At 43.2% G+C, this 26,448-nt stretch overlaps 1 protein-coding gene across 1 annotated transcript in view; it reads left to right on the plus strand.

Annotated features, from left to right (window-relative positions):
* The window catches only part of Creg2 (cellular repressor of E1A stimulated genes 2), a 38,725-nt gene extending 13,989 nt beyond the window's left edge, over positions 1–24,736 (plus strand). Inside the window, exons 3-4 of the mRNA XM_005338481.4 lie at positions 18,205–18,318; positions 19,447–24,736. Coding sequence (XP_005338538.2) covers positions 18,205–18,318; positions 19,447–19,594 — 262 coding nt within the window. The 3' untranslated portion in view covers positions 19,595–24,736. The remainder of the gene's footprint in view (positions 1–18,204; positions 18,319–19,446) is intronic.
* The last annotated feature ends 1,712 nt before the right edge of the window (positions 24,737–26,448 follow it).

Raw genomic sequence — 26,448 nt, forward strand, 5'->3', positions numbered from 1 at the left:
TTCTAATGGGGCTTGAGCTCAATCCCAGAAAACGCAGCTCCTCGGCCCATCTGTTCCCCCCGGGACACCTGCCTCTCTATAGAGCCACATACTGGAAGCACTTGGAATCCCCAACCACATTTCAGAAAGAACTGACTCAGAAACTGCAGAATCTACCCAAACTGAGAAGTATATTTTAAGTTGGTTTAAGTTGTTGGAATACAATTCCTCTCCTGTGACTCGCACTGCAATTTAAGGCAAGACACGACTTTCTTTAAATATGTGCATACAGATGCATACAGGCGGCATATTCCAATAAATTTGTCACTTCAACAGATATCCACCGAGCATCTACTGGGCTATGACTAAGCACTGTCACAATAAAGATGAAAGCAGACAGTATTCACACATGGAAAGACTCGTTCAATCTGGATGTGTTCACTTCTTTATGGGACATTGATCTGGAGATGGTGGAGACAGGAGCTCTCATGAACCCATCTGGAGTCTTCTCACTCTCCTCTTCTCCCTGTCCTATCCTGTCCATCCCTAAACATCACCCCTGTGTGCCAGTGACTCCCAAACTTATATTCTCAGCCCAAACCTCTCATCTGAACTCCGGACACCAAGTCTGCTTCCTGGACATCTTGAGGGCACCTCAAACAGCCTCCTCAAACTCAGCCTCCTCCTCATCCCCCAGGAGGCTCCGCTGTCTAGGCTCCTCACCCAGGTGGTCATTCAGAGCAGGGCTCTTCCTCCCTCCTCACGGCCCACAACAGCCACAAGGTCACCTGGTCTTCCGGTCTCACCTCTCCTTGACCCCTGCTTATCTCCAGCCCCTGGCGCAAGCCTCCACTGTTGCTCACTGTCTTCTTTAAATCCTCCCCGCTGATCTACCTGGATCTCCACGGACCCCGTTACCCAACCCGTTCTTCACCCTAAACCAGAGGGATAGTTTCAGAATGCTCATCTCATTATTCTACTGTCCTGCCTAAAATTCTCCAGTGCTTTCCTATTTAGGATGCACCTGGCACATGCTAGGAAAGCGCTGTATTACTGAGCTGTAAACCCCAACCCTGCCTTTTTAGAAGTTTTAAAATTTTGATACAGGGTCTTACTAAGTCGTCCAGGCTGGCCTCCAACTTTGGATTCTTCTGCCTCAGCCTCCTGAGTAGCTGGGATCGCAGGGGTGTGCCACCATGCCAGATTGGGACACCCTTTTGATATGACATCCTTCCCAACCATAATTGCCTGTACGTGGTCACTTCTTCCTCTTTAGGCCCACAAACCGTCTTTTCACCAGTCTGTTTCAGTGTAATTTATTTGTGAAAGCCACAGACCCACCCAGCCTCTGAATTTTGCATCCCATTTAGGATGCAATGTAAGATGTTAGTTAATGTGTCCTTCTGAACATTTGCCCATTTTCAGGCCTTTTCTAGGCCTGAAAAGTTTTCAGTTCAATGTTTTTATCCACGAGTTCTTGGGATGAATTCTGTATTGTTCACCAGCCTTGGATATACGTATCCAAAGGAAGTTCTCTTACTCGTGTCTCTCTTGGGTCAAATCTTAAGAGTCAACAGACACTGACTGGCCAGCCACACACAGTAGGACAGGACGGGGGACTAGAGTCCCTTCCTGGGCTAAATCCACTCTGAGGGGCAAGTCTTGCAAGATGCTTCCATTTATAACCTCTTCCTCTTGAGTTTTCATATTTCTTTCACTTTGATGTGCTTCAATTATATTAAAGTTCACCTTCATCCATTGAATAGCACATGCATTTTAGCCAGTATTTACTTCTATATTTTAAAATATTTATATTATAAATAAGTGCAATCAGGACATACCAAAAATACCAAAGAGAGCCACGGCATACATTTAAATAAATCATCATGTTTTTATCTCCGTCTGCAAGGACATTGAAACTCTCACACCCGGGTATCTGTGGTAGGCTGATTTAACGGCTCCCCCAAAGATGTTCATGTCCTGGTCCCCAGAATGCATGACTATGGTGCTTTCTAAGGCAGGTGTGATTAAGTCAGAGATTGTGAAGGGAAAGGTCATTCCGGCTAATCCAGGAGGCCAAAAATAACCACAAGGATTCGCACAGAAAGAGAAAGAGAGAAAATCAAAGTGAGGAGTAGGATTTGGAAGGGTAGAAACAAGAGGGTGGTGTGATGACAGAGAGGGCCCTGAGCTAGGACTGCAGGTGGCCTCTGGCCGCTGAAAAAGCAAGGAGTGACTTTTCCTCTGGAACTCCCAGAAGGAAGCAGCTCAGGATAAAGATGAACAGACGACATCCACCTTCGAGAGAAGGGAAAAGACGGAGACACCCTTGTCAATGTTTCTAATCCATCTGGACGTGGGTATACTTAAAGGAACTTTAAGTAGGGTGTTTCTGTTTCCTTGACTATTTATAATCCCTTTATAATTTTGGTTTTGTGAGGCTCACTTTGGGCTTCTGACCTCTACACCTATAAAAGAATAAACTTGGGCTGGAGATGTGGCTCAGGCGGTAGCGCGCTCGTCTGGCATGCGTGCGGCCCGGGTTCGATCCTCAGCACCACATACCAACAAAAATGTTGTGTCTGCCGAGAACTAAAAAATAAATAATAAAAAAATTCTCTCTCTCTCCCCTCTTTCACTCTCTCTTAAAAAAAAAAAAGATTAAAAAAAAAAAAAAAAGAATAAACTTGTGCCGTTCTAAGCCACAATGTTTGTGGTTATTTTTTACAGCAGCAACCAAAAAATAAATGCACTAGCCCTCAAGGCCCGCTGCAAATAGTCCATCCAACAAGTATTCATGCCCCACTCCGTGTTCAAGGCTCTGTGTCAGCTGCCAGGGTTGTGGAGAGCCGGGGGGTCCGGCCCCTCAGAGGGCTTGAACCCTAGCAGGAGAGGACACCCCAGGAGGCTTACTACATAATCCAGGGCTTATTCACTAGCTGCGATGACGTGGATCCTGCTGGCTCTATAAGGACCCCACAGTGTACTAGTGTCCTTATACAAGAAGCCAGAAAGAGACCCTGGCCTCTTCCACCCTGGAGGACACAGGCGGCAGGTGCCATCTATGAGGCAGGAGCAGCCCGCTTGAGACCTGCGAATGCCTTGGCAGTGAACGTCCCAGCCTCCAGATCTGTGGAAAGTCAGTGTCCACTGTTTATAAGCTACTCCGTTTTTTTGTAGCTAAAACAAACTACTTGAGAGAGTTAACTTTTTTTAGTTGTAGTTGGACACAATATCTTTATTTATTTTTATATGGTGCTGAGGAATCGAACCAGGGTCTCACACTTGCTAGTCAAGCGCTCCACGGCTGAGCCATCACCCCCAGCCCCAGATAGTTAACGTTTAAAGAGAAAAAAATTTATTTTGGCTCATACTTTTGTAGATTCTAGTCCATGGGCCTATTACTTGGGGCCTATGGCAAGGCAGCAGGGCAGGAGTGGAAGGGGAAGGAAAGCCACTCACTTCAAGTGAAAGAGAGAATGAGGGAGGGGCATGGATCCCCTGATCCCTCCAAAGACACGCCCCCATGACCTAAGGACTGCCCACTAGGCCCACCCCTCAAAGATCTCACCACCTCCCAATAGTGTCACCCTAGACCAAGCCTTGAACACAAGGGCCTTTAAGGGACCTTCAAGGTCAAAACCATAGCAAGGTCCCTGAGTCATTTGACAGGAACCTGCATAGTCACATGCTCACGGACCAGACGAGCTAATATGAACTGGGGGAATAATATTGGGGGTAGATATATATTTGTATATTTCTCTTACACCTAATTTCACAAAGAATCTGAAACTGGGTGGACGAACAGTGGTTGAAGGTCCAAAAGGGGTTTACTTAAAGGGTAGAGTTTATTCTGAACTTTAAATAGAGTGTTTCTGTTTCCTTGGCTATTTAGAATTCCCTGAAAACTTCCAGGTACCAGGGGTCTGGGAGAAGAGTTTGGGGTTGAGCTGCTTTGGAGTCTGATAGAGTGGATTCTGTTTGGGAGAGAGAAACATTGTCAAGAGAAGCTGCCGTGGCTTGAATAGGGTTTGTCCCCTCTGAAACTCATGTTGAAATTTAATCCCCATTGTAAGATATTAAGAGGTGGGGCCTTGAAGAGGTAGTCAGGGCTCTGTCCTTGAAAATGAATCCATTCATTCATGTGATAAATGGATTAATTGATTGATGGGTTATCTCAAGAATGGGTCTGCTCTAGAAACCAGGTTGACTAGGTCTCTCTTGCACTCCGTCTTATGTGGTACTCGGGGACCGCCAGCAAGCTTCTCATCATCAGAAGTGGCCCCTCAACCTGGAACCACAGCCATAAGCCAAAATAACCTCTTTTCTTTATAAGTTTTGCAGTCTGTGGTGTCGTGTTATTAGCAACAATCCACAGATTAAGACAAAAGCCAAAGTCATAACCAGGAAAATGGTGCCAAGAAGGGAGGACAAAATTAGGGAAAAATTAACAAGACAGGATGTGGCATGACATGGGTATGCCAAGCAATAAAATCATAATTGCATTAAAAAGGAACTGAAATAATAATGGACTTGCTCTTTAACTGCTTCCCTAGAAGGATGGAACAGAGGGCGTGGACTCGATATGCTGCCTCCACTTTGAATACCTGCTAGAGTATTGAGGTCCATGGTTCTGGATATCATGGTTTAATAGAAATAGCTCAAACTAGCCTGGGTAAGAACAGCCCCAGGAACAGCATATGTGCTTTCTGCAGATGTCTGAAAGACTAGCACAGCAGAGGGGAATGATATTTATCCTGGGATTACCTTGGAGGGCACCAGCAAAATTGGAAAACAGAAGCGACAGAGACCTCACCGTTTTCTTCTCTGCTGCCACTCTGACTCAGCACTGTGTGGATGGCCCATCCTATACACCAACTTCCCCAGCCAAGTTCTCACCACCTACTCCCAGGGTGACACCCCAGATTTGCTAGCAAATGCACCAAATCCAGAATCTGCATTCTGAGAATTTTACCCTGAATCCTTCCTGTTTAAGTAACCCTTTCGCAACCTGCTAGGACCAAATGCCATTCCTTTGCATCCATCACAAGCTCACTGCCTGTTAGCACCTCCCGACTCCCCTTTCCCTTTTCCCAGATTAGATGCCACCCCCCCATACCCCCCATACTCCCTCTGCCTCTCTCACCTTTGAAGTTCCTCCCTACCGTCATCCAACTGCATTACATCAAGTTTCCCCATCCTCTATTCCTGTACCCAGACAGCTCACCATTGCCAGGGCAAACCTCACAGTTGATACTTCCCCTTCAATTCATAAACAGAATCTTCCCATGCGTTTCCTGCACTGCTAGAAAACCTCACTTCGTTTCTGAATGAGGTTCTTTCCCTCCCTGTTAAATATAATTAAAAAAAATTTCTATACTTTAAAGAATCTAAGTCAAGTTGAGCAAATATTTTAATACCCTTTTCTCAGTATGCTTCTGCATGTTGGTATAGCTTCCTAAATTCTCCGAGAACATAATATTCTTTCCTCTAACATTTTTATTAAAATTTTCCAACATTTCTCTAAACAAACACATAAAGATAAAAAAACCAGATCTTTAAATATACTAACCATTAACATATACAGTGCTTGGGAAGGTTGCATGTATATTTATTAGAACAATGTATCCCTTCTGAAGCTCTTACAAAATAGTAGATCATAAAAATGTATCAAAGAAATTATTATAGAAAGAGGAGGATTACTTCTCTCGAAGGAGGTTACATATTTGGAAGGCAATCCTCTCTTTTAATTGGAAACCATTTGCATACAAACTCACTCTCTCAGTGTGTCTTTTTGAATTTCTCAGGTCATTGATCCCTCCCCTGTTTTGCACATAAGCAGGGCTTGGCTGATCATTCTCCCTGTTAAACAGCACTCTGGAACCCCGATCGATGAGGCTCACACCTGGGGCATGAAACCTACCAGGCACCCAGAACAGAACCTTTTACTCTTTTGGTCCCCTGACTCCCCTAGACTAAATCATCACACATCCTATTACAGTCTTTTATAGGAACAATTTAAAAGGTCAAAAGAAGTTCCTGGCTGGGTTCAAGCATGCCGCCCAGCCCAGGCGACTTGCAGAGCTCGGGGTGAGCATCAGGGCTGCTCAAAGTAGCGAACACAGGCGGGAATCACGTTCCAGGACAGCTTCTGCCACTCTGGACCAGGGGTCTTTGAGCAGGGCAGACTCCCTCTGGCCTCTCTAGGTGGCCACCTAAGAAGGAGCAGATGGGACTTTTCCCGTCCTACGCTTGAGACCTAAATGCCCTTGGGTCACAAACTGTTCATCCAAGAAGAGCACGGGTGGGGTGACCTCAAGTTCAGGTGAAAAGAGAGACATGCCCCTGAAGAATGTCTGCTGACCTCAAGGAGAGACAGAATCCACACAGCTCAGGTCCTCAAGTTCTCCAGCCCCACAAATCACCCGTGCCAGCAATACAAACTTGAAATCACTAAGCCAGCCCCGACTGTGGGAGGCAGGGAGCCGCCAGACATCCCCAGGATTCCGTCTGGTGCCAAGGATACAGGCAGTGAGGGACCCTCCTGCTCCTTTGTCCTCCCTTTCCAGTCACCACCGCAGGTCTTGTCAGTACCTCTGGAGGCTGCTGTCTCCCACCACCCAGGGAGATGAGTCGCAGCCGCTGGCTTTTGCTGGAGAATGGTGGAGAAGAGGGCACAGCTAGGGGTGGTGTGGAGAACACAAGGTGCCCACTAAATGTGTATGAGTGTGTCCCATCCACTGTGTTTTAAAAAAAAAATGTTGCTTATCTGAAATTCAGATTCAACTGTCAACTGAGTAACCTGTGTTTTTATTTACTAAATATGGCAACCCCAGGTATAGCAAAGGACAGGAACCGTGTCACAGGCCATCCATGCTCCACTTGCCAGCCAGACCCTTACCTCCTGCCTTCTGCCGTGTGGAGGGTCCATCCCTGCCAGACTCTGGTCCCCTCTCTGGGTCTGTCTTTTCTTCTCTGAGTCTCAGGAAACTCCTCTGCATCTCCTACAGGTTAAGAATCTGCAAATTCACTACCACTGGGGAATGTGCCTCCCGTTTACAGTATTGCACACACTCGGTTCCTTCTCTCTCTCTCTCTCTCTCTGACTTAGTTGATTGGGACTGCTGTAACAAATTTTCATGCTGAAGGGCTTAAACAAAGAATATTCCCAGTCTTGTGGCTGCTTCTCATTGTGTCCTCATGTGGTGGGAAGAGGCTGAGAGAGCTCTCTGCAAGCCTTACCTCCGTGACCAATCCCTATCCATTTCTTGATACCATCAGTTTGGGTGTAAAGGATTTTAACACAGGGAGTTTGGGTTGGGGAGACACAAACATTCAGTTCATAGTGGTTTCCAAACACTGGCCTGTTGTGCACTGGGAAGAGGGTCTCACCTAGATAATCAGACTCATCCAGGTGCCTTCCTGAACAAAAAGCACTCTTTCCAGACAGTTACTACTTTCTGCTACCAACGCTACCATCTCTCTCCTAAAAATATGCAGATGCACAGATTCAGAAATAAGTTATTGTTTCTTTAATAGTGTTTTTTTTTTCTTACTCTGTCAGGCACCAAGGAATGGAGCAGATGGTGTATAAGACCAGGGGGCTTGGGCAGAATGCTAGACAGGGGACCAAAGAATATGGAGAGACTTGGGAGAAGTTCTTGCAGACACTTTGTGCCAACGCTACTTACATCTGCTGGCTGAGGACGTACTCTTAAAGGCCCTGAACAAGCCAGCGAGGACAAGGACAGTTTCCAAACTTCATGCCAGCAAGGGTTCTTTCATCACCCTACCACATAAACCCAGTCATAGGAAACATCTCTGTTTAAAAACAGCATTCCTAGGGGCTGGAGGTGTGGTTCAGTGGTGAAGCATATGCTCAGCCTGTTCAAGGGCCTGGGTTCATACATAACAGGAAGGGAAGAAAGGAAGAAAGGGACGAAGGAGGGAGAGGAAGAAGAGGGAGGGGAAAAGGAAGGATAGCATTGAACAGGCTAGGCAAGTGTCTACCACGGAGCTACATTTCTCAGCCCTAAATAATTGATCTTTGTTAGTCAAAGACTGACAGATTCAGTCAACTCTCCACATTCGTAGCAATGGATTTAGCCAATGGGGTGGAATATATTTGAAAAATATTGCATTTGTATTGAACATGTACCGGGTTTTTTCTTCTCATTATTCCTCAGACAATACAGCATATAACAACTATTTACATAGCGTTTACATTTTATTGTGTATTACCAATAATCTAGAGATAATTTAAGGTACATGGAAGGATATACATTGGTTATACACAAATACTATATTTTATATAAGGAACTTGGGTGTCCTTAGATTTGGTATCCAGAGAGGTTGTGGTTCATGAAACCAATTCTATGTTGAGTCTGAGGGGCATCTGTATTTGCAAATCTGGGCTTCTGATAAGCTAAAAATATTAAAGATTTTTATCTTATTGGTTCTAAAGTGATTCGATTCCAACCCAAACCAAAGAATGTGGTATTTTTACCTGGTATCAAGTACTGTTTACCCTATTTGCAAACACGCTAGCCTGCCCCAGTTTACGGATTCCAGCAGGAGACAAAAGACTTCTGGGTTGGAGACAAAGAACTTGATTACTTAAAGCAATCACAGTAGCCAGAGTATCTCTCTTCTATGGTACTGCATCTCTGAGTCCCAATTTCAACAAGGTGACATGAAAAGAGTGAGGTGCACACAAGAGTGTGCTTGAAATAGTTCTATAATAACTTCACTGCCTTTATTAAATAAATGTCATGGATCACTAGGAATACCACTCTACATTAGGTGGGACATGTCTTGATCATACCATCCACTCTAAGAACAGACACAAACATATTCCAGAAACTTGAACCTCTTCAGTTAGTGAGAAACTTTTCAGTGGAAAGAATCAGCAATAAACTCAAGTGGGCTTAAGGAATTAAGAAATGTATTAGTTCACATGACTGAAAGGTCCAGAGGGAGCCTTTTCTTAGGGACTCTTCAATTTCAGCCCAAGAGATTTTTTTCCCTCCTCTCACTGCCTTCTGCAGTGTCTGCTTCAGCTTAAGGGTGGCCCCACTTGTTAATCCAATATGGCAGCCAGCAACTCCTGGGTACCCATGCCGCCCTGTTTATATCCAACAAAAGTGAGGAGCTCACCAGAAAGAGTCCAAAGAAGAGTAAGAGAGTTTTTATCCCAGAAGTCCTCAGGAGTAGCGGCTGAGCTTTAACTAGCAAACATGCCCTTGTGCAAATCCATGAATCCATCACTATGGCTGGGAATAAGAGAGTCTAGTTGACTTAGACAATTCGGGTGCTCAGGACCTGGGTACGGAATAGAATTTCCAAAGCTGTTTGAGACAGTGAAGTGGATGACTAAACAATATTTGAGATGCTTTACCAAGAGGAGGAACTTCCCATAGTTTATGTTTATAAAAATGGCCCATAAACTGACAGCCATCAATCAGGGTCCCAGGGTACACAGTGTCCTCTTTCCTGGTTGGCCTTGCATTTGCTGGCCATTCCAAGAGCAACAGCTGTCAGTAACCTCAGGTGTGTTGAACACATGTGACTGAGAGCAGGTCACCATCTAGTTTCCTTAAGATTAGTTTCCTGATGCTGCTATAACAAATTACCCCAGTTTAGTGGTTTAAAACAATATAAATTTATCACATTGTAGTGGGTGAAGGTTAGAAGCCAAGGACTAAATCCTACATGTGGCAGTCTGTCTTCTTTTCTGAAGGCCATGAGCAGAGTCCATTCCCTTGACTTTTCCAGCTCATAGAGGCTGCCTGTGTCTCATGCTCTTGTGCCTTTCCATATTCAAAGCTAGGAATGCCTGTTGGATCTTCCTCACATCACGTCACTTCCATGTTCTTACCATGTTCTTTACCTCTCTCTTCTACCTGGTGATTACGTTGGTCCAGCCAGTTAATCTGGAAAAATCTCCCTAATGAAAGTCAACTGATCACCAATGTTAATTCCCTTTCATCATAGAAGGTAGCCTGTTCACATGTCCCAGAAATAGGAATGTGGACATCTTTGAGGGGCCATTAGCTTGCTTATCACCAGGGAGAAGAAAGCGATACAAAGTTTAGCTGGGTTCCTTACTGGGTAAATGGAAAGTATTCTATTTACCTATTTAAATATATAATTCCCTTTTTATTCCATGTAACCACTGGCAGTAGAGAAGCAAAAATACTCCCTATTTAAATGTAATGTATAATTATTCCATAATGACTTACTTAAGGCTGCTAATTCCATTGCTTTCACGGCTGAGCAATTTTGTTGAAGAAATTAGCTTTAATAGTGAACAAATAAATTGGGTAAAACTGAGGACAATCTTGTCTGGACAGATTCTAATAGTTCCACTACATGTATATTTAGTTCCTGCTTACTATTTTTACTCATTTTCTTCTATGCATCTCAGTTTTATTTTACAAAGCCCAATGTAGATTCTCTTTGTACAGTTATTTTTGTAATTACATTCTGTCATTCTTAACAAAACAAGAAAATTCCCAACTCGGCAAATACGCTTTTGCAATGTCAAAAACACGGCAGATTATGACACTTCCAAATGGAACACCGTGTTCCCGCATGAAGCAATTTACCTGAAGATGTGGGCATGTCCACTCTTTCCCTTTCTCCAGACGACTCAATGGCATGTATAATAAAGGAGAAACGTCAGGCAGGCAAAGACATGTTTCCTAAGTATAAGCAAAACATATGCTTTGTTTGACAGAGGCAGCTTTCTCAAGATTTTAAGGTAATGTGCTGGATGAGAGTGAGTTTTAGTGATTCACACCTCAAGACAGAGGCGTGAAAAGAGGAGCTGTCAGAGCCTGCTTGGTCAGGTGAGTCGGGGTCCCCACACCACCCTCAGGCTGAGGGATTTGCTAGGAAGGCTCACAAGACTCAGAAGCTCACAGTGCATAGGGCAGGGTCCCAGAAAATCCAGACGTATCCCTCCAGGTGCCTCCTCCCTGTGGAACTGCGTGGGGACATACTTAATTCTCCCAGACAGGATGCATGGCAATATGTGCAAAGTGTACCAACCATGGAAGCTCACATGGGCTTACTGTTCAGAGATTTTACTGTAATTCAGTCCTGTGTACACGATAGCACCTGCATGACTGATCAAGGTACTTAGTCTTCCAACTCCCAAAGGTCAAACTGATACAGTGGAGCCCAGGACTTCAGGCATATAAAAAAAAATGCTCATATCAGGAAGGATATTTCACAGGAGCAAAGGTTATTTCTCAGGAGCTGGTCAAGAGCCAGTCCTCCTGAAGATGGGCCTTTCTTTGACATGGGCAGTGTTTGAACAACCCAGGCCTACTGAATTCAGTCTTTATTTCTAGTATTGATCTATTGCTACATCCACGTATACTGTATCAAAAGAAGATACAGAAGATAAGCACATGCTAAATAATTGTACTTGGCTTAAAAATGGAAGAAGTTGGCATTTGTATCATTTGATCTACCAGTGATCACATTGTGAGATGAGACAGATGATTAGTGAGTTAGTATGGAGATTGGAACTGACGGGCACATCCTACCAAGAACCTGACATGGTCTACTTTAAAGGGGGGCTGGCCTTTACCATGCTGCTGCTAGGTATCATCCTGTCATTAGGATGGTAAAAATGCATTCCTAGAAGCCATATAAAATCTATACTTTCAAATTTTGTAGATCAACCTCTACCCACATTATACATCATCCACAATCCCCTTCATTTAATGCTTTCTACCACCATATCAACCTACTTCTACAACACTCTTAGCAAGAGAGGCAGAGTGGGAAGCCTTTGATATTCATCATTTCAAGAGCGCCATTCAGTCCTTACAATCTTTGTGTTAGTTTTCTCGAGCTGCCATAACAAAATACCACAGACTAGGTAGTTTAAAAACACAGAAATTTATTTTCTCACACTTGTAGAGGCGAGATGTCCAGGATAAGTTGCCGATTGGCTGGGTTTCTCCCGAGTTCTCCTGCCTTGGCCAGAAGATGAGTGTCTTCTCACCATGTCCTCCTGTGATTCTCCTCTGGACCCATGTTTCTTTGGTGTCTCTTCTTCTTCCTGTAAGAACACTAGTCCTGAGGAATCATGGCCTCAGCTCTGTGACTTCATTTAACCTTAACTATTTCTTTAAAGTCTTTATCTCAGGACTAGGGTTGCAGCTCTGTGGGAGAACATTTGCCCCTTGTAATTGAGACCCTGTGTTCTACTCAGTGACACGGCTTCCCTGCTGCCAAGCCAGGAAGCCACACCTGATACTCCCTGCCAGATGGCAGCATAGCAGTGGAGAAGCCGAGGGGTGTCCTGGCTGGGTGTGAGCGTGGGCAGCAAGCGTGGGCCTCGGTCAAGTGGAGCCTGCCATGCGGGCACTGTGAGCCAGCGTCCAGGCGAGCCAAGGTGCTGACCTGTCATCCTTCAGCAGCCAGGCCTGGGCATGGCACAAGGCCTGCTGCAGAAGCGCACTCCAGGCAGCGCTGCAACCCCATCCAATGACCTCCACCTCCTACTTCCTGACCTGCCTTGAGAAAACGGAAGTAGACCACACTTGAATCCAAGTTGAAACTCAAGCCTTGACCAATAGTTTTAGTGTGTCTCCAAACCCCAAATGGCATAAACTTGGACCAACAGAGTTAGTACTTTTCCAAATCCTATTTAGCATAAGTTTGGATCAATAACAGTGAACCAAGTGCTAAACTAGCACACTATGGGTGGGAGAAAAATCAGGTCCCCTCCTGCACTGCAAGATTCCTTTTTTTTTTTTTTTTTTTTTAGTGGTATACGGACACAATGTCTTTATTTATTTTTATGTGGTGCTGAGGATGGAACCCAGTGCCTCACACATGCTAGGCAAGCCTCTACCACTGAGCCACAACCCAGCCCGACTGCAAGAGTTCTATTTCTATTCTTCAATAGATCCTGCCATTACACTCACTCATCCTGGTCTGTGGATTTCATTCTTCAAATTCTTAGGACAAGAACCCAGAAAGAAGAACAAGCTGAAGATGAGCTGCCGGGGTTTCGCAACACGGAGGGCGTGGCCTGCCCTTAAGAGCCCCCAGCACCTGCCAGTTGCAGAGGCCTGCGGCTTGGGCAGACCCCACCCACCAGCAGAAGCAGTGAATCCCGTTTCATCTCAAAACTTCAGTTTCATCAGCTCCACAGAAAGAAAAATAAATAAATAAGTAAGATCTAACTAAAGGTCCTATCTCCAAATATAGTCACATGGGAAGTTAGGTCTCTAACATTAGAATCTTGAAGGATCACAAATGAGTCCTACAGTCTTCGATATTTTCATAATTGATCATTCCACAAATTTGGGCACAATCCCAGGCCCTCCAGCCACTCCCACATAAAAATTGAACAACAAAATGGTGGCAGCATCCTTTCAGGGTTATTACCCAGCAGGCACTATTCTAACACATTATGTGAGTGCATGCATTCAATCTTCATGGAGGGGCCCAAGGAATGCCCCGCTCTCCTTACCACAACCTAAAACAGAAGCTGGCAGTGATTTTTTTTTTCCTGTAAGGAGCAAACAGAATTTTTTTTAAGTGCTATAAGCCACACAGTTTCTGTCAGGACAACTCAACTCTACTGCTGTATCATGACCATACACACTATGGAAGCAGATGTGTGTGGTTGTGATCCAATAAAACTTCATTTCCGCATACCAAAAGGTGAACTTCTTGTAACTCTCATCTGTCATAAAGTATTCTTCTTTTGATGTTTTTTCCCCAACCTTTTAAAAATGTAAAATCCCCCATTCTTACCTCTCAATCTGAACAAAACAGGTGATAGTCCAATTTGGCCCAGAGGCTATAGTCTGCCAATTGAGAAATAAAATGAAGAGTAAGATAGACAGAATAGTAACTTAATGCTGGTAAACCAACAAGGAAGTTGCAGCAGAACAGGTATCATGGGATGTATGTATGTTAAGGGTTAAATATGCAAATCAACAAGATGTTGCTTGTGGTGCATCCACAGTTATAAAAGCATGCATGAGTGTAAAAAAAAAAAAAACCAAGTTTAAGGTAAGGTAAGAAGGAAGAAAGAGAAGGGCATCTGGGTGAATTGTGGGGAATTTCAATTGTATATGTTGTCCTTTTTTCTTTAAAGAAGGATCTGGGGCAAAAGTTACAAAATATTGAGATTTGACAAAGTTGTATGATGGATATTGACAAAATAAGTCCAAATGGCTGCAGAAGGATCTGAAAGAAGAGAGAGCAATGTTTTCTCTGAGTCTGAGAGTTACTGACAGGAGGAAGGTTGTCATGCAGAGATCATGTCAGGAACTAAATCCACCAAAGTGAACATTTTTCTGGAATCTAACTACATCTTGCAAGGTTTGGGGAATATTGGAGTGACCAGTTTTGCTTCCTGACTTGGACACTCCAGTAGGCTTCCAAAACTTACCAGTACCCTTATTTGTGTTGGTTGTCAAATTATAGGACTTATTAAAACCCCAAGCTCACTTTACCTCTGCAAAACACTGGTTTGGGTGCCTTTGCTCATTTTAACCTCACTCATTATTTCTTTGTTTACAGTATGTAGAGAAGGAAAAGGGTGATCCCTTTTCTATCCAGCATAAAGGGTAATGGTGCTAGGTATCGTGGTGCACTCCTATAATCTTGGCTACTTGGGAGGCTAAGGCAGGAGGATCGCACGTTGGAGGCCAGCCTGAGCAATTTAGCAAAATTCTGTCTCAAAATTTAAAAATGTAAAGGGCTGGTTATATAGCTCAGTGGTGAAGAGCTCCTAGGTTCAATCCTTAGTACCCCCAAATACAAAAATAAATTAAGAGTTTTGGTGGCACACATCCCTGTGATAACAGGTCAAAAAGAGGGAAATGTAGGTAATTTATTTAATCATAGTTTTACGTGGCATGGAGACTTCAGGAACTGCCCATTTTTATGCTTAGGCTGATGGACGAAGTCTGGACAGTCAGGTAGAAGCTGAATAAAAAGCTAATGGAAATAGAGGGGGGAACCCAGCGAGGCCTGCCTGTTCAAACTTTCCCCAGCCCTCTGCAGCCTTCCTTCCTCCCAGGTACAGGGCAGAACCCCTTCCCCACTGGGGGCGTCTCATAACCTACACTCAGACAAGGTGGGTCACAGAATTGCTTTGCAGGCAACAGAAAGGCAGGGGACATTTGAGTGCTCTTTTTAGGTTCCATGGTCAGCTTTGGGGAAAAGGGGCTCTGGTTGCTATGGCCTGCCTTGAGGATAAGGAATTCTGGTTTCTATGGCTTGACTTGGGGGAGAAGGAGGAGAGAGAAACAGGAGGTGCTGGTGTGAATCAAGGTGTCTGATCGCCGTGTGGTTGCGGTGTGGTCGCCCTGGGATTACAAGAGTATCGGGTTAACATTTCCCTGGGCAAAAGCACAGGGTTCACATTCCCCAGTTGCCATATGGCACACCGGCCCTTGGTCTCTCCAGGCAAACGCCCAGAGACGTCTGTTTTAACCTTGAGTCGCAGACCCTGTCTCCTAGGAATAAAAGATTCTGAATTTAAGAAGATAACCATCATGTGTGCTGCAAACGTCAAGTCTGCCTGCTTTCTAGAAAAATTCCTCACAAATAGCTTTTTTTTTTTAATCTTTTTTTTTTTTGGTGGTTTTTTTTTTTTTTTTGGTCTTTTTTGGAACTAGGGGTCAAACCCAGGGCTTTGGGAATGCAAGGCAGACGCTTTGCCACAGAGCTACATCCCAGCCCACAAATAGCTTTTTGATATATAATAAATGTGTGGAGCCAGCTCTGGGTCACTGTTCCTCCACCAGAGGATGGTACCACCGGATCTCACCTGTCTTTCTAAGTGTTTTTCTTAATTCCCCATCACCCCTCACAGTCTTCCGAATTTACAGCCTGCAGATCACCGCAGGAGGGCAGGAGGGGGTCAGGAGGAAACTGCCCTCTCCACTTGCAGGTATCTTTTTCTGAGCCCCAACAGGAACATCAGTTTTAATTATTTTATTCTTCATACTTTCTTATGAGCTTAAAATACTTTAAAATTTAATAGAAAAAATTTTTTAAAATCTAAAAAAGAGGGGTTGGGGATGTGGCTCAAGCGGTAGTGTGCTCGCCTGGCATGCGCGGGGCGCTGGGTTCGATCCTCAACACCACATAAAAATAAAAAATAAAGATATTGTGTCCACCTAAAAAAAAAAAACTAAAAAAATCTAAAAAAGAAAAGTATTAAATCTAGTATTTGTTTTGTGGTCAGTTAAGGCTTTTTTTCATTGAGCTTCCCGAATGTCTAGAGTTTGAGCCTGAGTGCTTCCCTTAGTACGTTTTTCATCAATCACTGCACACACAGTGAACTTCCCAAATCAGTGTCAACCCAAAAACATTTGAATAAAAATAGTTATGTTGCTGTAATGGAATTAATTGTCCCACCCCAAATTCACACGTTGAGGACCCCCTGGGACCTCAGGATGTGATTATTTGGAGACAGAATCCTAAAAGGGGTAACTAAGTTAAAATGTCATCTTTAGAATGGTCCCATAAGGCTGCTGTCCTTATGAGAAGAGGAAATTAGGACACAGACATGCACAGGGGGAGGATCGAGTAAAGACACAGACAGAGATGGTCATCTGCAAGCTGAGAAGAGTTGGGCAGGATGGCAGCATTATTTCAGAAACTGACTCCTTCGTGGGTCTTGTAGATAGTAGGCATGGTGTGTGTATTTTTAAAAAGTTTTACTGAGGTATAATTAACTTAAAGAATTGCACATACTTGTAGTGTTCAATCTGATGAATTTAGACATATGCAAATACCAGGAATAGACACATTCAACACCTCCCCAAATTTTCTTGTGTCCCTTTGTTTTGTTTTGGTTTTGTAGGACAAATACAAAAAAAAAAGGTGGGGAGGGGGACAATATTGTATTGTTAATTCTAGGTACGATGTTGTACAGAAGATCCTAGAACTTATTCCTCTAAGGTAACTGTGTTAATTAGCTTTCTGTTACTGCAACAAAATACCTGAGATGATCAACTTATAGAGAAGGTTTTTTGGGCTCACAGTTTTCAGAGGCTTGGTCCATGGTCAGTTGGCCCAGTTGCTTTTGGTCCTGTGGTAGAGCAGCACGTCATGGTGGGAAGTATGTAGCATAGTAAAATTGATCACCTCTTGGCTACAAGGAAAAAAGAAGAAAAAAAAAAAGAGGGACTAAGGGACTAAGGCCCCACCATCCCCTTCAAGGGCATATTACTAGCGTCTAGAAGACCTCTCAGTAAGCCTCATCTCTTCCTGTTTCCACGACCTCCCAACAGTGCCATGTTGGGGACTAAGGCTTCATTACACGGGCCTTTGGGGGACCTTCCAGATACAAATTACAGCAGTAACTGAAATGTCATCTTTTGGTAACAAATTCTCATTTCTCCTGGCACATGCATCCTTGACTTCAAAAACTTCTAACAGTCTCTCAACTGTAACCCTCAACTTATGAGAGCATACCTAACATACTGCCCATGCTAAAGCATTTTAAGATAATTATAGTAAAAGTGTGAATGAGATATTCAGAAATATGACGAGCACTTTAAATTTTTCACAAAATCCCTAGTGTTTCAGACTGATGTTTTGTCATTGTTATTTTAGCTCAGTTGGTCAGAGCTTGGTGCTGATAATGCCAAGGTCTCGGGTTCGATCCCCATACGGGCCACCAAATGCCGCAGTCTGGCTGGGCACAATTCAGGAGCCACTTGTCAAAAGAAACTAACTTTATTTTTAGAACCACACACGCCAAACAAAACAGCTCCTCAGGAAAAACCCTCAGAGCCCAACTGCCACCACCGGCTTCCCACAAGCCTCTCAACCTCCCCCATTCCTCCTGCTCTTGAGGCCGATTGGCTGGGTTACATGGGCAGAGCCAAAAAAAGTCCCCCAATGAGCAGCTCTGTGGTCTGAAAGGGCGGGGAAACAGCCCAATGAGCATCACCACAGAGGAGCCAATCAGCTGGCAGCTGGAAGTTTGCTGGGGCCCCTTCGGCTGTGACTCTCAACATCTTGGTAGCAGGGTTTGAACTCAGGGGTATTTGACCACTGAGCCACATCCTCACCCTATTTTATCTAGAGACAGGGTCTCACTGAGTTGCTTAGCACCTCCTTTTTGCTGAGGCTGGCTTTAAACTTATAGATTCAGACTCTCAAGCCATAGGGATTATAGGCTCTGTCATTGTTTTAATATGTGAAAAAAACATTCTTTACCTGCAGGAAAAACATCGTGGACCCAGAAGATTCCCGATGTGTCCGGTTAACGCTCACTGGCCAGATGACTTCAGTACCTCCAGAAGAAGTAGAATTTGCCAAGCAGGCCATGTTTTCAAGGTGTGTAGATGCTCTAAAATTGGTTGTCCCAGAAATATACCATAATAAAACATAGCTTTCATGGTTGTGCCATTGGATGCCTCAGATGGATGCAATGACAGTGGTTGATCTGAGTGCCCTTCAGTGGCAACGTGGCCAACTTTGTGCTGGCCACCATGATCACTAGCAGGAGCAGTAGAGGCCATGGAGGCCAGACAGGTGGCCCACGGTGGGCTGACACTACCTTTGGAAAACACCCCACACTGAAGTGTTCCAGGCACAATTGCTACCAGTTTTCATCCTTTGGTAATATCCTGCCCTACCATGAAAATAACAGAACCTGCCTAATCAAGTCAATGCAACAAACATGGCCCCATGTCCCCTCTTGGCATTTACTTGGTTGCAGATGTTTTTCCCATTTTGGACTCGGTCTTTGAACTATGTTTATAACATTTTTAGTTATAAAGGACATTTTTATGAAGTTAAAAAGATCAGTGAGCCACAACTTCTACCCTCAAGGGTATGACAGTGTGTGCCGGGGTGCCCGTGGGAGGAGAAGGCAAGTCGGTCAATAACAGAAGGTGAACTGGAATGTCTCCTGTCCACTCTGATTGGTTCTCAGCCTGGATCCACAGTCCTGAGCTTGCTGCAGGATCAGAAACCTTTCCATGAGCAGTTCCCCGTTTTGTTAACATTTCACACAGAGAAGCACGAAGCCTTTCTCCATGTTTCCTACTAACATTCACCGACATCCACTGCAGGTGTTTTATGGGTGCCTCCTTACTTGCTCCCCCCATGCCTTCCTGACCCAAGCACCAGCAGGCTCACCCAGGTGACAGGTAAGGATACCGGGGCTTGTGAGCACTGAGGGCCCACAAGGCTTTGCGGCTCATCAGCAGTTGAACTTGGTCAAGTCAAGGAGCCTGGCTCGAGATGTGAGATTTTTGCCATTCAGTGTAGGGACTGTGAGCTTCCTGCCTTCCCAAAGCTGTCCCAGGCCCTGACACCCAGCGCCTCAGCTTCTGCCTCTGGCTGAGTTGAGCAGGTCTCAGCCTAAATAAGGCTAGGAGTCTGAAGGTCCGTAACCTGGCCCAGGGTGCACCCCTGTGATAAGAACATCTTTACTGTGATCTCTCTTTGCTCCTTCAGGCACCCAGGGATGAGGAAGTGGCCCCGTCAGTATGAATGGTTCTTCATGAAGATGAGAATAGATTATATCTGGCTTCAGAAATGGTATGGAGGTGTATCTGACATTTCAAAGGAGGAATATTTCAAAGCGGTTCCTAGAAAGGCCTGATGCAATGGAAGGAAGTCCCTGCTGTTTGCATTACGGTGAAAACCTTTTACGTGACAGCTCTTGAACGCTGTCTCTTTGTTGAAGGCTTCGTGGTGCCCTGTCACCTACAGCAGAACGAGAGGATGAAGGGGGAGCCTTGTGCGCGACTTGAGACTCAAGGGGTCATTTGAAGATCCTCCACTTTCACAGGTACTTCACAGAGATCGCCTTCGTTTCCATTGTGTTAATCCAGACTCACCTCTTGGTTGTCAAAACAGCACACTGAGACCTTTACTGGTCCATTCTTTAGGAAAAAAAAAAATTATGCCTGTGTGTACAATATGACTGCTCTGTATTGTGAGACTGTTTTTGTTGTTTTCTGTGCCAGACGCAGTGTCTTGGATCAAAGCTTATTGCAACCACAAAGGGGTTGAATATGCACCACACAGCCTCAAAACTGTGTACAGGGTGAGGGTGGAGGACTATCTGTCTGTGGGTCACTCATCATGCTCCTGGATTGCAAATACACCATTGAGTCACATTGGCTACATTGTAGCCAAAGTCACTTATGGTCACTTATGGACTCCCCCCCCACCCCTAACGTGATCAGCAATGTAAGAACGGGCAAAGTCTGCAGCACAGGCCTATTCTGTAGAAGCAGATGTTGGTAGAACACTGAAAAGAATGGGGTAGATTTGGCCTCAAGCTTCTTAGATCCCAGCTGCTCACATTTTTTATAGAGAATTCCCCACTCGCATGCATGAGGAATGGCATCCAAAATAAGAAGCACCTCATGCCATGGATTGTAGAGAGGAAAAGGGAGAAGGGTGAGGCTGGGAAGCAAGCAAAGAGGTCAGTAAGTGAGGGTGCTTTCCACAGGTCATCTCATTTAAGCCCTACAACCAATGAGGGTATGTCCTCATTGCCACTTCCAGACAAGGAAACTGAGGCTCTGCGTGGCCAAGTCAATATTCAAGGTCAGACTCCTGAACTCCCTGCGCAGAATGGATGAGTGCTTTTGATTTTAAGAACAAAGAGTTACTAAAATGCTTAGTCGCTGAAAATCCTTAAAGGGAGTATGAAAGACAGTGACTGATTTGTCTGGAGATGATTTGTCACTGCTTTCAGGATTTAAATAAAAAGGGGAGGGGGGGTCTCTGAAATTTGAGTACACATCCTGCATGGACCGATGTGTACACACCTAAGATCTCTTACAATTGAAATCTATAAAGAATCTGGTACAATCCAAGTTTTCTATTTTTCTATAATAATTATGACTCTCTACGGTGGGTTTGGTATGCTCTATAACATAACAACCATCATTATGTATAGAAAATTCTTAAAGAAAATGTTATTAGTGGTTTTTGCTTTTGCTTTACAAAATAAGACATGAAGGCTTGAGTTGCCAAAAACATATTTTAAGTGCCTGTTACTAAAAACATAGTAACACGCACACGATTCTTTTTTGTCATAAGCCAATTCTCAAAAGAGTTCCTAGCAATGGTAATTTCTAGTACATAAAAATAAGATATTTTTTTCAGGGTATTTCATATTTTCAGAGTTTAAAGTTACTGCTACCTTAATTTTAAGGAAAGATTGGGGAGAGAAACTAGAAGAACAAGCCACGTACTCAAAAGTACTCCATAAGTTAACCTCAAACCTTAATTCTTGGAATATCACTCTCTCCCTGTCCTGTCTTGAGATAATATATCTACGTTAGATTTGCTTTGATATTCAGTTCCATTTGGCTCATTCAGGGTCCCTGATGCTTCAGAGGGTTTTGCAGAATGGGTTCCATTTATAACCACGGGTCAAGGTTGTCAGGTATTTATCCAAATTGCACAAAACAAAATCTGAACAATCAGAATAATCTTGAAAATTCACAAGTTTGAGTTGGATGGGCTCCATTCAGGGAATTATGTTTCAGAAAAATCTCAAAAAATGTATGCTGATTAAAAATTTTAAGACTATATTGGGGAGCTGAAGGTAGTTCAGTGAAGAGTGCTTGCCTAGTACATGTGAAGTCCTGGGTTCAATCTCCAGCAGTGAAAAGGAAAAAAAAGACTATAATGGAAGTTTTAGACATAGTAAGGCAAGGAAAACAAAATAAAATGAATATGGATTGGTTAAAAAAATTAAAAGTATTCCTATTTACAGATGACATGATTGTTTACATAGAAATTTTCAAATGATCAACTTCTTAAATAATAATAATAAAAATACCACCTGGGACTAGTGAGTGAAGTAAGGTCCCAGGATACAAGATCAGCACATGAACATGTGGAAATCAAAACTATAATCACAATACCACTTACTGCCACTTCAAAGAAAATTAAATTATACTTGGTATAAACTTAACAAAACATGTACAGAATTTGAATGCTGAAAGAAATCAATGACTTAAATAAATGAAGTGTCTTGGATCAAAGCTTATTGCAACCACAAAGGGGTTGAATATGCACCACACAGCCTCAAAACTGTGTACAGGGTGAGGGTGGAGGACTATCTGTCTGTGGGTCAGACATATATATATATATATATATATATATATATATATATATATATATTCATGGATTTGAAGACACAAAATAGTAAAGATGCCAACTCTCCCAAACTGATCTCTTGGTTGAATGTAATTATTATCAACCCCCCCCCCCGAAAGGTTTTTGTAGACATATGCAAACTTTTTCTAAAAGTTTTCAGGCTTTGAGATAGCTGAAACAATCTTGTAAAAGAACAAAGTAGGATAAATCACTCTATCCAATGGAAAAATTTATTACATAGCAATAGTACTTAAGATGGTGTGTGATTGGTAGAGGCTTAAACACATAGGTGAATAGAACAGAACAGTGAATCTAGAAATAGTCCCACACAAATATGCTGAACTAATTTTTAATAAAGATACAGAATTAATTCAACATGAGGAGGATAATCTTTTCAATAAATATACCGGAGCAACAGGAAATCCATGAGAAAACAAAATGAACCTTGGACTAAATTTCATACCTTCTACAAAAATTAACTCAAAAGAGATGGTATCTGTAAATATAAAATGTGAAACTATAAAACTATAGAAAGAAATATAAAGTCTTTTGAATCAATGGCTAAGCAAAGGGTTTTTTGACCTGACACCAAAATCTACAAAAGGAAAATTTGATAAATTAGACCTTATCAAAATTTAAAAGATTTGTTCTGAAAAAGACCATGTTAAGAAGACGGAAGGCAGGCTATATACTGAGAGCAAATATCTGCAAACCACATATCTGACAAAAGACTAGTATCTAGAATACGTAAAGAACTCTCAAAACCCAAGAGCTTCAAAACTCCAATTAGAAAAAGATTATGATGGACCATTTCACTGCAGAGGATCTACAAATGGCAAATAAACACATGAAATGATATTCAACATCATTAGTCATTAGGGAACAACAAACTAAAACCACAATGAGGTATCACTACGCACCTACCAAGTCTGCCAAAATAAAAGGTAATGAGAACATCAAACGTTGGCAAGCATACCTGCCAGGAAACTGGATCAGTCATCCACTGCTGCTGGGAATGGAAAATAGAATAACCACTCTGGGAAACCATGTGGCTGTTTCCTGACTAGATGTGTAATGGCCATGCCAACCAGCAATTGCACACTGAGGCATTTATGCCAGAGAAATGAATACTTATTTTCATAGAATAACTTGCACATGGATTATTCATAATATTAAAGAACTGGAAATAACCAGCTGTCATTTAATCTGGTGGCTGTTAAAACAAATTGTGATACATCCATTGCATGGAAAACTATTCAACAGTAAAAAGGAGCTAATTACCAAAACAGGCAGCAACTTGGATGAATCTCCAGAGAATTACGCTGAAAGAGAAAAGCCAATCTTAACAGTTTATATACTATGTGATTCCATTCGTGGAGCATTTTGAAGTGCAAAATTATAGGAATGAAGGCTAGATTAGGGGTTGCCAGGGAGGAAGGTAGAGAACAACAGAGGTGGTTGTCACTGTGCAAAGTTAACACAAAAGAACCTGTGGTGATGGAAATGCTCAGTATCTTGACCAAATCCTGGTTTCGAAATCGTACTATAGTTTAGAAAGATATTACCTTCGAGGGAAACTGGGTTAAAAGCTTCAGAGCAATTTTTGATATTATTTCTTAAAACTGCATTTAATCTCTAAATACCTACAACTATCTCAGAAACTACAGTTATCTCAGAGGGAAAGGTTTAATATAAACAGGACTCAAACTTTCACTTAAACAAGGCATTGTATTCTTTCTCTTGTTGGTCCCCAACACAACAAGGAACTGAGCTAGAGCCAAAATCTAGCAGAAAGGGGACAACATTTCTTCTCTTTAACCAGAAATATGTATATGGAAGAGATGGAAGCCTTCTTTAATAGTTTTCTAAATGTATTCAATTCCAACAGTGGCTGGGGTATAGCTCAGTGGTAGGGTGCATACCTAACATTCTCCAAGCAGTGGATCAACCCCCAGCTCTGCATAAAGGGAATTGGACAAATCTGTGTATAGATTTTAGGTGGGATACTAAGGAGGGGAAGATGTCTTCAAGTTTTTGGCATGAACACATTGAGTAAGCTCTGAGTGTATTTATGTACCCACAACTGTATATAATGATTCTCCACTGATGTTTATATAAATAACTATATTTCCAGTGATCTTCCTCTACCTATTCTGGGAAGGAATTCTTTTGTTTCTGTGAAAAAGTGAAGTAGATTACAGCCAGATCCCCATGTTTTTCTTTACAGCGGCTGGACAGAGTCATGATGCTGATGTATAGTATAATTCTGCTGTTTCTTGTTTCAGTATCCCTTGTCTACCCTGACTCTGTAGCAGAGTTGTTTGGGAGTTGAAAGTGTGTTTCTACAATTTCCCTAAAGCATCTGTATTTCATCTTTAATAACTGAACTGAATCAAATACTGTTTGGAAAATAAAACTGCCCTGGAATATTTTATTGATGTTTCTTTGATTGCTATAGCAGTGATTATGGAAAATTTGAATTGTAATGAAGCTATGATTTGTCTGTGCCATGTAATGCATGTGGACTGTAAAATGTTTCCAAAACTAGATGTGTCTGTGTCACCAAAGACTATTTCCTGATGTGGTTTCTGTGCTTGATTAAATGAAATTATGATATTTATGTACAGTTATTTCATGTGATATTATAAATTAACATTATTTAATTTTCAAGAAAATAGATGCTACTATGATGAATCAGCTCAAAAACTTCTAATAGAAAGAAAAGAATGAGCTGGGTGACATTACATTATGACTTTGTTTTTTGATGGGGTCTTTCTATGTTGTCCAGTTGGCCTTCAGCCCCATGGGCGCAAGAAAGCCTCTGGCCTCTACCTTTATTTTGTTGAGTTATCTGTATGTGGTGCTGAGGATCGAGCCCAGGGCCTCACACATGCAAGGCAAGCGCTCTACCGCTGAGCCACAGCTGCAGCCCCTGTTAAGATTTTTTTTAAAGGCTCTTAGTAAAACGTCCTTCATTCACAGACTTGAACATGCTAAGGTACTCACACTTTGGTATTCCCACTCTGGAATATCTGCCACTTTCAGCACAGTTTTCCCCTAGAGTCCAGGACTAGAAAAAGCCCTGTTTTATAGGTGAAAAGGCACAAGCAAGGGGTCACACACAGAGTGTGGCAAAAATAAAGATGACATATGCCCATGAGAGTGACCAATCCTGGCTGACTGCGGCATCCCAGGACCCGCCCATCAACCCCTTCTACTTAAGGTACCAAACCAAGCTCATCCCTATTGGGGCCTGGGATGCAGGACTTCCCACAGTAATGCCAGTGAAGTCCTTGCACACCTGGATGGGTTGCTCCCAATGTCTCGACTCCACCTCCACCTGTGTCCTGGACCACACCTTGGGTTGCTCATTTCTAGAGCTGGCCACGTATCCAGACACCTCCAACCATGCATTCTGTCCATCCAGTCCTTTCTCTGCTGCTGCCCAAGCTTCATTCCCTGGCAAACCTGCTCAAGAAAGGGACTAACGACAGGCCCGGACAGTAATGGAGAACAAGAGCATGGCCCTGCCCTCAGGATGCTTATGTTCTGTGAAACAAAGTAGACCTCATGAGCCTATCAACTGATTTGATGCTCCATCAGTTCAGCCAATATCTTCAACATCCACCATTGTCCACCGGACCACACGGCACACCCCAGCCCTGGATAAATTCAGCTTCATCTCTGCAGCCAGTTTTTATTCACCAGGACGGCTCCCATCTTAAATCTGAGGTCCACATCCTTGACGGGAGCAGTGTGACCCTAGCTTGATTCCCTGCCACTCTTCCCCATTCTCTTATGGATTCTGCCTGAGAACTTTGGAGCCTTCCGATGAGTGGCTTCCTTCCAGGTGCACAGTTCTTTGTCTGAATGTAGAATGGTTTTCTGGGGAAGAATGCCTCTGTCCCAACGTAGACAGGGACAAGAAGAAGTATGTGCAAGGTAGAGGCAGGTGGGGTGGAAGGGGGAAGGGGAGTTTCAGGTGTTGTTTTTTTTGTTTTGTTTTGTTTAAGAGTACCCAATGGGCCATTGTGGAAATTGATCTGGGGAAGTGTCAAAGCTGAAAAGAAAATATATCTTCAAGTATTTATTCATGCAGCAGGAGTTGGCACCAGCTCATTTCTGAGCAGCTTCCCCTATGGAAAGCATCTTGTCTGCAGTGTTGCCATCCTACAGAATGTTGAAGACAAACTTTGTTACAGAAATCCATGCTGAAGGATGAGGCACCCAGGCCTTTCCAGTAGGAGCTCTGCAGGAAGTCCTTGAGAGTTCTTATTTCCCACAGTCAGGGCAGGGGCTCCATTCCCTCCAGCTCCTCATTCCTTCCCAGCT

The sequence above is a fragment of the Ictidomys tridecemlineatus genome, chromosome 12, assembly GCF_052094955.1.
Source record: "Ictidomys tridecemlineatus isolate mIctTri1 chromosome 12, mIctTri1.hap1, whole genome shotgun sequence".
NCBI classification, from domain to species: domain Eukaryota; kingdom Metazoa; phylum Chordata; class Mammalia; order Rodentia; family Sciuridae; genus Ictidomys; species Ictidomys tridecemlineatus.